At 44.7% G+C, this 14881-nt stretch overlaps 1 protein-coding gene across 3 annotated transcripts; it reads left to right on the forward strand.

The window, feature by feature from the left end:
- The first annotated feature begins 2669 nt into the window (after nt 1-2669).
- LOC310843392 (alpha-1-antitrypsin-like) lies at nt 2670-12896 on the forward strand. Of its 3 annotated transcripts, none has more exons than XM_083736709.1 (5): nt 2670-2766; nt 5404-6091; nt 8369-8639; nt 10113-10260; nt 12513-12896. In XM_083736709.1, exons 2-5 carry the CDS (start codon nt 5425-5427, stop codon nt 12714-12716), a joined length of 1290 nt encoding a protein of 429 aa, XP_083592835.1. In that variant the 5' UTR covers nt 2670-2766; nt 5404-5424; the 3' UTR covers nt 12717-12896. The 3 variants fall into 3 exon arrangements, with proteins under 3 accessions (XP_083592835.1, XP_083592834.1, XP_083592833.1); XM_083736708.1 differs by having other exon boundaries at nt 2716-2766; nt 5321-6091; XM_083736707.1 differs by having other exon boundaries at nt 2735-2766; nt 5286-6091.
- The last annotated feature ends 1985 nt before the right edge of the window (nt 12897-14881 follow it).

Genomic DNA, 14881 nt, shown 5'->3' on the forward strand with positions numbered 1-14881 from the left:
GCTGTTACGTCAATGAGAGACAGAACGATTGGGTAGAAAAGCTAGCACTGGCGGAGTTTGCGTATAATAATGCGGAGCATGTGTCCACGGGGATGAGCCCGTTCATGGCTAATTATGGGTGTCACTCCAGGGCCTTTCCCGGGAGGGGGAAGGAAGGGGGGAGCGTGCCCGCAGCAGAGCAGTTCGTGGAAGAAATAGAGGCCCTGCACCAGCAGCTTAAGATGAATCTGGAAAGGGCCAAGGAGGCGTACAAGACACAAGCAGACAAACGTCTCCGGGAAGGGGAGACCATAAGAGTGGGGGACCGGGTGTAGTTATCCACCCAAGGCTTACCCTTCAAGGGAGGGTGTAAGAAACTGAGGCCAAAACGGCTGGGACCATTTGAGGTAACACAGCAAGTGAACCCGGTGGCATTCCGGCTCAAGTTGCCAGACAGCATGAAAATCCACCCGGTGTTTCATAGGTCACTGCTCTCACCGTACAGAGGGGAGCGGAGGGTCCGGGGGGGAAGGAGGGGAAGGGCTCACACACCCACAACTGGAAGAGAGGAAACACCACCACCAGGTAATGGAGATCCTGGATTCGCGCTGGCGGGGGCGGCAGGTGGAGTACCTAGTAGCTTGGGAGGGGGAACCCGAGTCAGAAAACACGTGGGTTCCCACGGGGGAAATAGATGATGGGTATCTGGTGGAAGAGTTCCACAACAGGTATCCGAGGAAGCCCAAACCCCTGGAGAGATTCTGGGAGGAGCAATTTGCCACCACCGATGAGGAGGAGGAGGATTTCGTGGGTTTTCCAGCTTCCGAAGAGGAAGGAGGAGAATCGTCAGGAGAGGAGGAATAAGACTGGGAAGCCCGTCCCGCGCGAAGAAATCGAAGCGGATGGGAAGCGGGGTTTGAGTCCTCGGACGACGACAGCAGCTCCTTTCGGGGGTTCCCTGCATCGCCGGCTGAAGATGGGGACAAGGTTACGTCACAGGGTCAGGCTGGGGGCGGAGGGGGTCCTGGGAGGGAGGTGGATGTCAGGGAACTGACATCAGAGTGAGAGGCGGAGGCAGGGCTCCAGAGCGATGCCGGAGAGGGGACCAGCAAGGGGGAAGGAATTCAGCATAACACCAGTAGAGAAGAGAGGGAGAGGGAGGAATTGGAGACAGGTCTCCAAGACCCTTCACCAGAGACTAGTGGAGAGAGCGCTGGCATGCCACTGCCTTCCCCTTACTTGCGCAGACAAGTTCAGTGCAGGGAAAGTAGGAGGAGACTTGGCGTCAAACAGCTTTTATGCTGGAAGAGGTTCAAGAAACGCCAACTGACGGATTCTGCAAGTGACTAACAGGTCACGGAGGGCGAGCTGTCAGCCTAAGCATGGTTGGCCAAGCAATCTAACTAAACTGAAGGCAGTTTACGCACAAGTAACCCCCTTACAACCATTACACCACCATACTAAAAAAAGTAGGGGAGAGTCTTCCTCTCGGTCTACCTCCTGAGTCTGTATGATCAAATTCCAAAGAGGTAACTCCATTTAAGTCTCCTAGCAATATAATCTCCTCATTTATAAATTCTAACAACTTATCTCCCATTATCTTGAAGAACTTTGTCTTATTCCCATTTGGAGCATAAATTCCTGTTATCACAAATTTTTCGTTACCTTTCCCCACTTGTATACCCAGAATTCTACCTTCATTGCCCTTAAAAAATTGTTTTGCTTCAAATTTTGGGATAACACATATTACAATGCCTCTCTTTTTCTTTAAATCTGGAGATATAAATTCTAGACCTAAAGATATAAATTCAAGGCATCTAGGAATTCTCATTTGCTTTTCTTTCTTCCCTAGGTGGAGGATAGAGAGATGCAGACATGCACATAGAGAAACCTCTTGACTGAATGTAACCTACTGTAGAAAGATCAGAGGCATGTTTGTTACTCCACCCACTTTTGTCCTACCCGTGGCTGGCATGTGATCCCTGTAGGTTGCCCATAAGGAAATGTGACCCATGAGCTGAGAAAGGTCTTCCCCTACCTGCCATAGCCCATGGGCTCTCCCCTGACTCCTCCTTCTCAGTGTTTATTCCCATCTTCCCCTTTCCTGTTTCTCACTTTGTCACCATCTCTACGGAGTCTTTGCACATCTCTCTCTCCCCCCCTTTAGTTCATTATTCCAGATACCCCTGCTCTCTTTAACCCTTTCATTTTCTGCTCCCATACCGTTATCATTTAGTTAGCTGCTCTGTCAAGGAAGAGGAGGAGTGGGAATCTGTCTTTCCTGAGGCATTGTTATAAGTGGAGGAGATTCAGACTAGTGCAATATGGTATTCCTTATTTATAGTATTTTTAGATCACCCAATAACTGAGGCTCTGCACATAGAATCATAGAATTGTAGAGTTGGAAGGAACCATGAGGCCCATCTAGTCCAGGAATATAGTCAGGTATCTTTCCCTCTGAGCAAGCAGTGGTGGGTGCCTCAATAAATGGCCACAATATGAGCTTGGACTACTCAGAAACGAGTGGCTTGAGATCCCTTTGGTCAGGGAAGTTCATGCTTATTTATTTAAAATCCAGCTCTTTATCAACCTGTAGTACCATTGCACAAAGGTCGGGCGGAAGCTACAAATCCCTTGCATCACATTTTGTACCCGACTCCCTTTGGCAACCCATATTTGCTCTGCTTAATGGTTAATAATGAATACTGTGTACAAGCCTGGTATATAAATCACAGGTTTAAGAGGATCGTAGTGCAGAAGGGTGCTGCAATATTCTTTTGGTGAACTGTAAGTAAGCTATACATTCTTTTTCACTCCGCTCTCTAGCTTGTTTTGGCAGAGCTTATGACATCCAGTGTTTATTTCCTTTCCTTTTCTGGGTTAACATCCATGCAGAACTAAATCAATCTCTGTTTAATGTTCAGACAGATTGGGATTTATAGGCTAGATCAATGGCTATATTCTAAGTGGGGCTTAATCTCAGATGCAGCAACTTGTTATGGTAGCATCAAATCTCACCCACTCCCATTACATGACTGGTTCATCGAACCGAAAGCTCAGAAGTTCCACGACAGGTGGTACAGAGCAGCCCAGTAGAGTCACTTCTGCACCATAAAGCACATGGGCATGGCAGATGCCAGAATCTTCCTCTGCTATGTAAAAGGAAAGGGTACCACTGCACACTTCTTAAACAAGTGCCTGTATGTTCGGGCCAGCATCTAAGAATATGTCAATATTTATTAAGATTTTTTATATATATAAAAGAAATACATAGATAATAAACAACATTACTTATATCATAACAAAATTTCATAACTTGTTTGGACTTCCTCACGTCTCCTGCTCCCACTTACATCGTTAAAAAGTTTTTTTCAAGCAAATTATCATCTTGTTTGCAATCTTATATCCACTCATTTAAGTATAGTCTAGCAATTCTCCGAAAGGTTTATGTTTTCCTTAATCTCACTTATCATCAAATTCCAATCTAGTTTAGTGGTGGCCAATTATTTATGATCAAGCATCCTTCTTAACATTCAACCAAATTACAATATTTTTGTAAATAAATCTTAAATTTCTTCCAATCTTCTTCAATCCTTTCTTCTCCCAGGTCTCGGATTCTGCCAGTCATCTCCGCCAGTTGCATATAGTCCATCAGCTGCATCTGCCACTCTTCCAGTGTGGGTAGATCTTGTGTTTTCCAATTCTTAGCGATGAGTATCCTTGCTGCCGTTGTTGCATACATAAAAAGTGTTCGGTCCTTCTTTAACACCTTCTGGTCGACAATACCCAGGAGGAAAGCCTCTGGTTTCTTAGTGAAGGTATACTTAAATACCTTTTTCAACTCATTATATATCATTTCCCAGAAGGCCTTCACTTTAGGGCAAGTCCACCAGAGGTGAAAGAATGTTCCTTCATTTCCTTTACATTTCCAGCATTTGTTATCAGACAAATGGTATATTTTGGCAAGTTTAACTGGGGTCATGTACCATCTGTATATCATTTTCATTACATTTTCCTTCAACGCATTACATGCAGTAAAGTTCAGCCCAGTGGTCCACAACCTTTCCCAGTCCTCAAGCATAATGTTATGCCCAATATCCTGTGCCCACTTTATCATAGCAGATTTAACCATTTCGTCTTGTGTGTTCCATTTTAACAGCAAGTTATACATTCTTGATAGAACCTTAGTCTTTGGTTCTAACAATTCTGTTTCCAACTTTGATTTCTCCACCTGGAACCCTAACTTTTTGTCATTTTTAAAAACTTCTTTAATCTGAGCGTAATGTAACCAGTCTCACACTTTATCTTTCATTTTCTCCAAACTCTGCAATTTCCAATTGTCTCCTTCTTTTTCTAATATTTCCCAATATTTTGGCCATTTGGCCTCCATATTGGGTCTTTTTCGGGCCTTAGCTTCCAGAGGGGAAAGCCACCTCGGAGTTTTATTTTCCAATAAGTCTTTGTATTTTGTCCAGACATTAAATACTGCTTTCCTGACAATATGGTTCTTAAAGGCCTTATTGATCTTAACTTTATCATACCATAAGTATGCATGCCAGCCAAAAGCATTGTTAAAACCTTCCAAATCCAGTACATCAGTGTCTTCGAGAAGTAGCCAGTCTTTTAGCCAGCAGAAAGCTGCGGCTTCATAGTACAGCTTTAAGTCTGGCAGGGCAAAGCCCCCTCTTTCTTTCGCATTAGTTAATATCTTAAACTTAATTCTGGGCTTTTTGCCCTGCCAGACAAATTTAGAAATATCTCTCTGCCACTTCCGGAAGCACTCCGTCTTGTCCAATATGAATCATTTCTTTGTTTCTGTGTGTGGCTGGGTGCATAAATGACTGGAACTACTGGCACAGTTCTATTCCCATTCACGTTGATGGCAGAATTTCATTAATTTTATGACAAAGCAGGGATAAACCAAAGTTACCTAAAGGGGGTCAGTTAGGATTCTCAGGTAAGCATCAGAATGAAAATGAAATAGTCTTTGCTATTCAAAAGTTGATTTCAAAATGATATGTGAAAATAACTATATACATAGATACAGGCATATATAGGTATAGATACATAGTTGTAAAAATTAATATTACTATGTTAAATTCCAAAAAGTGTGAAAACTTGAGAGTATCACAAAGAAATATTCCATAGTTAAAATGTGCCAGTTTTATTTTTAAATAATAAATTTCTTTAAAAAACAAACCATTGAAACACTGAAAAACACAAATGTGGAAACCATTTTCTATTAAAACTCTATTCTGTATGTAATTTAGTGAAACTAACAACATTCTTTCTTACGCCACTCACAGGAAAGGTGAATTATTTCTGTTGTTTAAATGTATAGGTCTAGGGCAGAATTCGCCTTTGTTGCAGAGTACACATGCATTTTTGGATTGATCCTTTAACATCTTGTGTGGGAATTATCAGCAGAAGAATTGCAAATCCCAAATGAAGCTGGTCATCACCCTCTCCTTGTTACTGATTAGTCTTGAAGTCCAGTGCCATCAACTCCCAGGACACAACGATGACCAGGCTAGCCAAGGAGACAAGACATTACTGGAACATCCACATCTTTCTTCAGAAGAACAGAGACAGGATTCCTCCAGCTATCTTAAGATAGGTCCCAGTAACTCTGATTTTGCATTCACATTCTACAGGAACATAGCTTCAGGTGCGGGTTCAAGGAACATTTTCTTCTCCCCAATCAGCATCTCTGCAGCTTTTGCACTGCTGACCCTGGGTGCCAAGTCGGAAACCCAAAGTCAGATTAACAAAGGACTCGCGTTTAACCTGTCAGTGACTGAGGAGAATGAGATACACAAAGGATTCCGCCACCTCATCCATGCCCTTCACCGCCCGGATAACAAAGCACAGGTGAAGATGGGAAATGCCTTGTTCATTGAGCAGTCGTTGAAGTTTCTGCCTAAGTTTTTGGAGGATGTCAAAACCTTCTATGAAGCAGAAGGCTTCCTCACCAACTTCACCATTCCCAGAGCGGCCAAAAGGCAGATAAATGATTATGTGCAGAACAAAACTCAGGGGAAAATAGCCCATGCACTCGAGGACCTCGATCCAAGCACTATACTGGTTCTTGTGAACTACATCTTCTTCAAAGGTAAGTTGGAAGAGTAATTAACTGAAGGGACTGGTAACACAAATTTCCTTTAAGAGGAGTGCTCTAGTTCAGGGCTCCAATCAGCCCCGAATTAGGAGCCTTGGAACTCACTCCCACTAGAGGCAGTACTGACCACCATTTTGGATGGCTTTAAAAGATGGTGGGACAAATTCATGGAGGAGGAGGCTTTCAATGGCTCCTAGCTATTGGCTATGAATCCCAGTTGCTGGAAACCTCAAGAGTGGAGATTGCTTATGAACTCATGCCACAAACATCTGGGTGGCCACTGTGAGAACAGAATGCTGCAGTAGATGGGCCATTGGCCTCATCCAGTAGACTCCTATGTTCTTACGCTTGCAGTGCTGTTCAGGGAATTTCAGTACTGGGGAAGGGAAAAGAGACACCTTTTCTCTCTGCCCCCTCTCTCCTACACTTCCCCTGCTGTGCTGGGTAGCATTAGAAGTTTGCCAGTCCCAAACCTAAGTGCTTTATATGGCAGAGATGGGCATTCCATGCTGGAAATTGAGAAAAGGGAAAAGATGTGCCTCTTTTCTTATTTGAGAGACGAAATGGTTCCATTTTCCTTTCTTCCTCCTGAAACTTCCCTATAATAACTCAAGGGGTGAGTGGGAGCTATTATAATTAGCATTAGCATTCATTGTGTTAATAATGTTATTATTACCATTCTGAAGAAATTTTTAAAATATCCCTGTTCACCCAGGCATTTGATTGCTAACAGATACTGCTCCTGGCAACCTTGAAATTATGAGCTGTAAGGATAGGCCACTGTAAATGTTTTTAGATGTTCTAAATGTGTTCTTAATTATCTTGATGTGCTTATTCATTATTATTTTTTGAATTGTATTGTCATCCTGCTTTGCTCTTTGCCATCCTGGAGCAAACTTCCAGTAAACATGAGCAGTTGAAAAGAAAAAAAGAAAATCATGCTAAAAGGTTCAACATAACGATTAGCTCAAAGTCAGAGAGGAGGACAAGAGACTCTTTTGGTAGAAGCTTCATCCCTTTGCATGGCAAGGCCCCATGACCACCCTGTTCCCTAAGGTGCAAATAACTAGACAACACACAGCTTATTGGGTTTTGGGGATCAAGTAAGGCTACAACTTTATTGGTTACAGATACGAAAGGTTTGGCCATAGGCATTGAGGTAAGCAATGGCGCATGACACTCCCGCCCGTCTGCCAAGAGGGTGAAGCCAGTGGTCCACATTGGAAAAGTGGGATGGCCCTAGCTCCCATCTGAGCATCGTACAGGAGCTGCCTTTTAACAGGATCTCCTTACTCATGGAGGGGCAGACAGAGGCTATAACCTCCCCTCCAACCAAGTCTAGGTTTACCCAATGCCTAACCACCTTACAAAGTTGTGACAATTGCTATGAGGCAGCCAAAAACCCAAATGATGGAGCCAGTTTGCCAGGTGGAAATAAATTCCTGACCGGGCCCTGAATCTAGCGACAGACATTGTCCATAGCAAGGTCGCACCACTGGTAAAAAAACACCAACCCTAATCTGAGGGAGGGTGGGCGGGAGAACCAGCACAGAGAGAGAGCCCAAAAGACCCTGCTGGCTTGATATTTATCCTTCCCCTGGGCATGGTACCAAGTGCTACTACTGGTCATTGGCACCGTGGCCATGCATCACTGCCACCATTGGCCAATTTGGTGGCAGGAGTACAATCTGGCTGATAATAGGCCAGTTCATAGGGGCGACACAGTGCCCGCCTACCCCAGGAGGGCCACCTGCCTCAGGAGGGCAAACGAACTTACTCTGTGAGTATTCCACTGTGCCCCATTGACATTTTCACTATTTTGTGTACTGTTTTGCAAGCAGCCGCTACAGTTACGTATTTTTCACTCTATAAGACGCACCAGACCACACGACACACCTAAGTTTTGGAGGAGGAAAACAAGAAAAAAAAAATTCTGAATCTCAGAAGCCAGAACAGCAAGAGGGATCGCTGCGCAGTGAAAGCAGCAATCCCTCTTGCTGTTCTGGCTTCTGGGATAGCTGCACAGCCTGCATTCGCTCCATAAGACGCACACACATTTCCCCATACTTTTTAGGGGGGGGGGTGAGTCTTATAGAGCAAAAAATACGGTATTTTGTCTAGGTTTTAGGATATATATTTTTAATCACTTGCTTCTATGCCTCTTGCATTTCCTGTACTTACATGATGAAATACTTACCTGTTGCACACAAAGTTGCCTTTGGAGGGAATTAAAAATCATGCAACTCTTTTGCCTAATCTTTTTCTTCCAAGCTTACTGGCAACACCCTTTTGACACTCACATGATCCGGGAAAAAGACTTCTTTGTGGATGCAAACACCACGGTGAAAGCCAGCCTGATGTATCGAAAAGGCTACTACAAATACCTCCATGATGAAGACTTGTCTTGCTGGGTGGTGGAGATTCCATACAAAGGAGATGCCACGTCTTTCTTCATTCTGCCTGACGAAGGAAAACTGGAGCATGTGGAAAGTGCATTGGTAAAAGAAAGTCTGTCTAAATGGATAGCATCTTTTAAAACAGAGTAAGTCTTTTCTCTGCACTGTTTCTTCAAATGCTGCTAATTCGAAGAGTTGAAGCTTTTTGTTTTAAAAGGATACCAGATATATATATATATATACCAGTTTCAGGGTAAGGTAAGGACACCCCATAGACCTAACCTTGGCTACTGCTGTCAGCCCCCTAACCTCAGGTTTATCTAGATGTGGGTTCAGGCTGGCCGATATCTGGTTTTCAACATTGTGACATATCACCAGCTAAACATTGTGATGTACCGATAGATCACAATGTCTGAAATAAGGATGGAACTATGCAGAGGCAAACAGTAGGGCTCATGTCAGTGGCTCCTGGCTGTTTGCCCAGGAAAGTATAAAGACAAGAAAAGGTTTCTTGCCATCCTTTTTCATTTCAATACTTACAGTGAGAGGCTATAGAACCCAGCCTCTTGGATAAGGGCATTGTCCCGAGTGAATCTCCACCCCACCCCCCGTCTCTCCCACTTCCTCCTTCATCACTTCTATGGGTGCTGCTATGTGCCCTCTGCCTTTGAGCTCTTTGTTCTCCTACTTTTATGGCCAGGTTCTGGGAGATGAAGGGTCTGGGATGCTTTCTGATGGCACTGTGTCAGCCAGCTGCCTTTCCGCTTCTGCCTCCTCCTTCTCTCCCATTATTTCCCAACTTTCCCCTTCATCTGCCTCTGAGCTGTGACCCCCAGCAAACCCCTGTTGTAAATCTATACTGTCTTCCTCTTCCTCTTCCCTAGAAGGAACAGGATGGGGACGCAGTCTCCATCATTCCTTCTCTACCCAGTCCCTGACACTGATGGTTCCAATCTGCCTGATGAGCTACCTGTTTTTGAGCCATAGGCTCCCAAGGTGTGAGGCAATGGGAGCTTCCCTGGGAGTGAGTTCTCTGAATCTGAGGAGCCCATTAAAAAAGCAGTGAGAAATCTCCATCCCATGGGCCTAATGGAGCCCAGTAGGGGTCCTAATTTGTCCTATTAGTTCATCTCTCCCTAAACCACATTCACCTGCCCACACAAGGCATTATATATGATGTTAGTTGTGGGGCAGGTTATGACACAGCACCTTGGCATAATAACTGTGGTTTGCAGGTGCTGCCAATCAGCTGATCACCAGCACTTGCAAACCCCTGAGAATTTGCCGCCGTGATTTGATTTCAGCAAACATTATGGCGATATCAGTCCCACACACCTGTCAAAATGGCACATGGCAGTTGCTGGAGGTCAGGATCTGGCTTGCAAGGTAGATCCAGTTCCTAACTCCCTCTACTAAAGCAATGTATTCTGGCCTGGGAGGACTTGGAGTGGAGAAACAGTGACCCTTTAAGAGGCTTCAAGAGACCCTTCCTATGCACTGGGGCCATTTTCCAAGCTTGAATGTGCATCAAGGCCAGGGAATGTCACTGTGTGGGTCATGACTCAACAGCTGAACACCAATGAAATAACATATGGATTCTTTTTCTTTTTCTTCATCAGCAATGTACGTATTTTCATCCCCAAATTTTCCATTTCTGCATCCTATGATGTCAAAGACTTATTACAGAAGATGGGTGTGCAAGACGTCTTTAATGACGCTGCTGATCTGTCTGGCATTACCGGAGAACGTGACCTGATGGTTTCCAAAGTAAGTGCTTTCTCTCTTTGATCAAGTGCTTCCTTAAACCTTCATGCTCTGTCATTTGGTCCTCGATTAAAAGAGGACAACATTACCTTCAATAATTTCTCAGAAGCACATGAAGAACATCTGAGAAGGAACTCTTTTTGTTGATATTTTTCTCATTTACAGGAAGCCATGAAAACGTTGCAAAATGTGAATCACAGATCCATACCATACACTTAAAGTGAATTCAGCGCACATTTAAAGCACATGCTTCCCTCAAAGAATCCTGGAAGCTGGAATTTCGCCTCCACAGATTTACAATTCCCAGAACCCTTGACAAACTACAGTTCCCAGAATGCCCTGGGGAAAGTCATGTGTTTTAAATTTGCATTGAATGTGCCTTAAATCTAGACTCAGCCACACTTCCTTTTGTGCTGCATTTCTAGGCATAGGTCCTGGCTTTCCAGGTCTGAACAGAGATGTATTATTATTATTATTATTATTCCCTGTGCTTTCTCCAGGAGAACCCTTGTTTTACTGCTGAATTTGAGCAAATGACAATCAGGTTTTCAAGCATTGTCATTTGCTCTGATTCAGCAGTAAAAGGTGGGTTTTCCTGGGGGAAATGCTGAGACCAACAAAAAAAACCACCCACAAAAACAAATCTGGGAAACCCAAACCTGTGCATAGAAAGCATGGAGTGACGGGAAATGTGGGTGAGCCTTCAGTGACGTTGGTTTGTCTTTAGACTGACACCTGAAGAATGTATTCTTCCAGGAGTCTCATGGTTAAATGTCGATTGGATGGTACATCAAGGTTATCTGGGCACTGAACAAAAGAGAACACTGAAACAATTCAAACTGCAATTCAAATAAAACCAGTGAATACGGCATAAAAATGCATAGGCAAAAGTGCTACACTCCCCCTTGAAGGAGCAGGTCCACCGCTGGGGGTACAAATTGATCCACACAGTCCCTGAAAGTTCATTGGCCTCAGTGGTTAGGAGTGCCTGTTTCCTGCTATATAGTCCCTTTTGGACAGAGATGGATCAGCCATGGTACTCCCTGCTCTGGTAACTTCCAGAATGCATTATTGCAATCTCTGCTTTGTGAGGCAGCCCCTGAACATGACTTGGAAACTTCAGCTGATCCAACATGCAGCGGCCAGATTACGAGCTGGGGTTCCAACTAAAACCTGCATAAACCCACATTTTAAACCACCTACCTGGTTGCCAGATTGCTTCCAGACCAAATTCAAGGTGCTTGCATTAATGTTCAAACCCCTAAATGACTTAAATCCCAAAGGTCTGAAATACCTTCTCCTTCTCTACAGCCCCACCTTGGGTGCTAAGACTAGCAAGGGAGATCCTCCTGGTAGTAGTAGTAGTAGTAATAATAATAATAATAATAATAATAATAATAATTTATTTATATCCCGCCCTCCCCAGCTGAAGCCGGGCTCAGAGCGGCTAACAACAGTAAAATAATACAAAATTCTAAAATCATTTCATTATAAAATCAGTTCAAATCAAATGCCCTCAGAATTCAGGGAATGAGGGCCTGGGAGACAGCATTCTCTGCAGCAGCCCCTAAGTTGTGGAATTCCCTCTCCACAAAGTCGTGACTTTGTTTTGTATTCCCCATCATGTGCTGAAGACACACTTCTTTACCCTGACTTTTGACAGCGCAGTATATTTTGGGACGTACCATATTCTTGTGGACTTTGGAGACATTTAGAAGACCCCATTTCTCCTCAAAGAGCTACAATAGCCAGAGCAGTTTAACATTCAATCCCCCTTCCAGGGGAACTCTGTGAATTGTAGCTCTGTGAACAGAAAAGGGGTCTCCTAAGAACTCTTAGCACCCTGGACAAGCTACCCCCAGGATTCCTTGGGGGAAGCCATGATTGCTTAAAGTGGTACAGCACCACTTTCAATGTACAGTGCAGAAGGGACCTAGGCTGCAGTATGTGCTTGTTTGTAGTGTTGGCATAGTGCCCAGGACATTTTCTCCTGTTTGTGAATGTGCTCACGCCGCCCTCGCCCGCCCCTCCAGGTTGGTAACCCCTGCTTTAGCTAAAAGAGCAAACAGCCTCTTGGATTTGAAGGTCATTGTGGACAAGCTATCATTGTGGACAAGCTATCAGCTGCTTCAGGGAGGTCTAATGGAAAGATCCTCAGTATGAGAACAATGATCATCACAAGGGTGTCCATATTCATCTGTGAACTACTGGAGAATGTGACTTGCAGACAATGATATGTTGTTCTTTCCTCACAGGCCATTCACAAGACTGTGCTGGATGTTAACGAGAGTGGCACTGAGGCAGCAGCAGTCACCACGATAGAGTTTATGTTCCGTTCCGCTCCATTTCAACCTGTACTTACTATCAGTTTCAACAGACCCTTCCTGATTATTATTTTAGATAAGGCAACACGGAGCATTCTCTTCCTGGGGAAGATCTTCAACCCTACCGTGCAATGACTATTAGAAGAGCCAGAGTATTACGAGTACAGCCTTTTTAGGAGATTAAAAAACTGGATTTCCCGCTTTGCATTTTCTTAGCCCAGTCCTGGTGGGGCCCATAACCAGTTGTCTCTGGGATGAATAAGAAGACGACTGACTTCAAAGCCATTTTATAATAAAAATGATTTTAAAACATTGTGATATTGTGGGTTAACTTCATGCTCCACCCTTTTGAATCTGCAATATGTTTCTGTCCTTGAAAGGGGCCCACAAATCCCTAGGTGACCTCCTAAATCCCATTTTAGAAAATCAAGTCCCTAAATGAAGGCTGAGCAAATGGTACATCACAATCAGCCAGTAGATTTGCAGGAGAGTTTCTGCCGCCTAGTTCTTTGAACAGCAACAACAAAATGAGTTTGCCCAGGTAAAGTAGGCTGCTGAAATGAGGGGGAAAGCTAACCAGAAGTGGACTTGTGTATGATACGATAATAACCTCAGTTCAGTTCTGGTTCTGAAAATAAATTCAAACCAACTCAGAAGGTGCTCAGAGGCATACTGTGTCCTTTAATTCTAACTGTATCTCTTTTACATATGGCATTTTACATCTGATTGGTAGATATTGGGGTTCTGCAGGGGGAAACAAACTAAAACTGAGAAGCCTTCCATGCCCCTATCATAAGGAAGAATTTCTCTGTGGAGATAAATGGCTGGCACTGGGCCAGGAGAATCAGGCATGATTCTTAGTGACTCTCATTTTTCTTCCATTGGACAAAGTATGCAGAATACAATCAGGACACGTTAGTAAGTAAATGTGTGATAAGAAGGCAACAACCACAAAATGTGGAAAGTAGAGTAGCACCCAAAAAGAAGCCATCATCTTCTGTGCCCTGCCTGGGGGCTCATGGGCAGATGGCTCCCAACACTCTTCCTCATCCAGCCAGTCCCTGACATCAGGAGACCCCATTCCGCTCACAGAGTTACAATTCCCAAAATGCCCTGGGGAGACGGATTGATTGTTAAACTACTCCGAAGCCTTTCTTTCCTCCTGATAACATTTCTGAGGTTTTTCTGAGAAGACCACTTTCTCCTAATATTATCTACCACTATGTTGGGGAACCAGTTTCTGTGGGCCTTGACATACCTGTATGGCCCAGGTGCTGATGCTAGGCCTGTTCACTACTGTACTCGGGGGGGGGGGCGCTCATTTGGGACCTCGGGCCCAAGGTCCAGCTCTAGTTGCACTGCTGGTGTGTGCAAGCCACCAAGAGAACTGAGCAGTCCCAGCAACCACAATTTACTCGTTAATGTTGTGTCTAAAAGAGAAAGCCTAAAGCGGAAAAGTCAAATTTGGAAAGCAATACAGCATAGAAACAAGATGCAGCTCTGGAAAACTATTGGGTGGATAACAGTCAAATATTTTGCTGCGATTTCACTCTCACAAGTCCACTCACCCTCTCTGGTGGGTGCCATTGAGGGCTGGCATCCCCAGAGGCATAGGAAGGGGGTACAGTGGGGGCAGGCCGCCCTGGGTGTCATCGCTGAGGGAGGTGACATATGGCGTGCTGCCCGCCCGCGACTCCCAAGCCTACCTGCAGCTGTCGGGGGAAAGGGGAGCTGCACCGCTTTGTTGGCAGCCTTGCCCCCTTGCCCCTTCGTTTTGACAGCTCAGGGGAGACTTGGGAGTCGCGGGTGGGCGGCACACCCAGGGGTGACATTTGGCGCACTGCCCACCCGTGACTCCCAAGCCTACCCCGAGCTGACAATATGTGGGGGGGGGGAGTGACAAAAAAAAGCATTACCGGGTACCACCTGACCTTGCTATACCATGTGCCAGGTTCCGATGTGGGAAATCCCAAGGACTGTTTCCCAGGCAGCAAAGGAAGCCTCTGGGCCGAACTTGCTGCCTGGGTAATTGCTCCTGCCAACTCGCCTAATCAGCGAATCATGAGTAGGCATAGACCAGTGGGGGTGGGCCTAGCCTGCCTCTTTGGTATATTACAAAGGCACATGGTTTGCTCTGCAGACACTTTCTGTTGGCGTTCCCACCCTTTATATATTGCTGTTGCGTGTTGTTCTGCCTGACCTTGGTATGGCATAACTGGTCGCCGTATTCAGGGCCAAGTTACATACCTCTTACATCTGTTGTGGCCTGCTTTCACCCAAATATTTTGCTGGTGATTTTG

Source organism: Podarcis gaigeae (genome assembly GCF_964106915.1).
Source record: "Podarcis gaigeae genome assembly, chromosome: 1".
In the NCBI taxonomy this organism is placed as follows: domain Eukaryota; kingdom Metazoa; phylum Chordata; class Lepidosauria; order Squamata; family Lacertidae; genus Podarcis; species Podarcis gaigeae.

Bases quoted from the DNA above. Each gene is read 5' to 3' on its own strand.
- LOC310843392 (XM_083736709.1), top strand. From the start codon at position 5,425: ATGAAGCTGGTCATCACCCTCTCCTTGTTACTGATTAGTCTTGAAGTC. The intron at 6,092-8,368 runs GTAAGTTGGAAG...TTTTCTTCCAAG, and splicing joins GAACTACATCTTCTTCAAAG to CTTACTGGCAACACCCTTTT. The intron at 8,640-10,112 runs GTAAGTCTTTTC...TTTCTTCATCAG, and splicing joins ATAGCATCTTTTAAAACAGA to CAATGTACGTATTTTCATCC.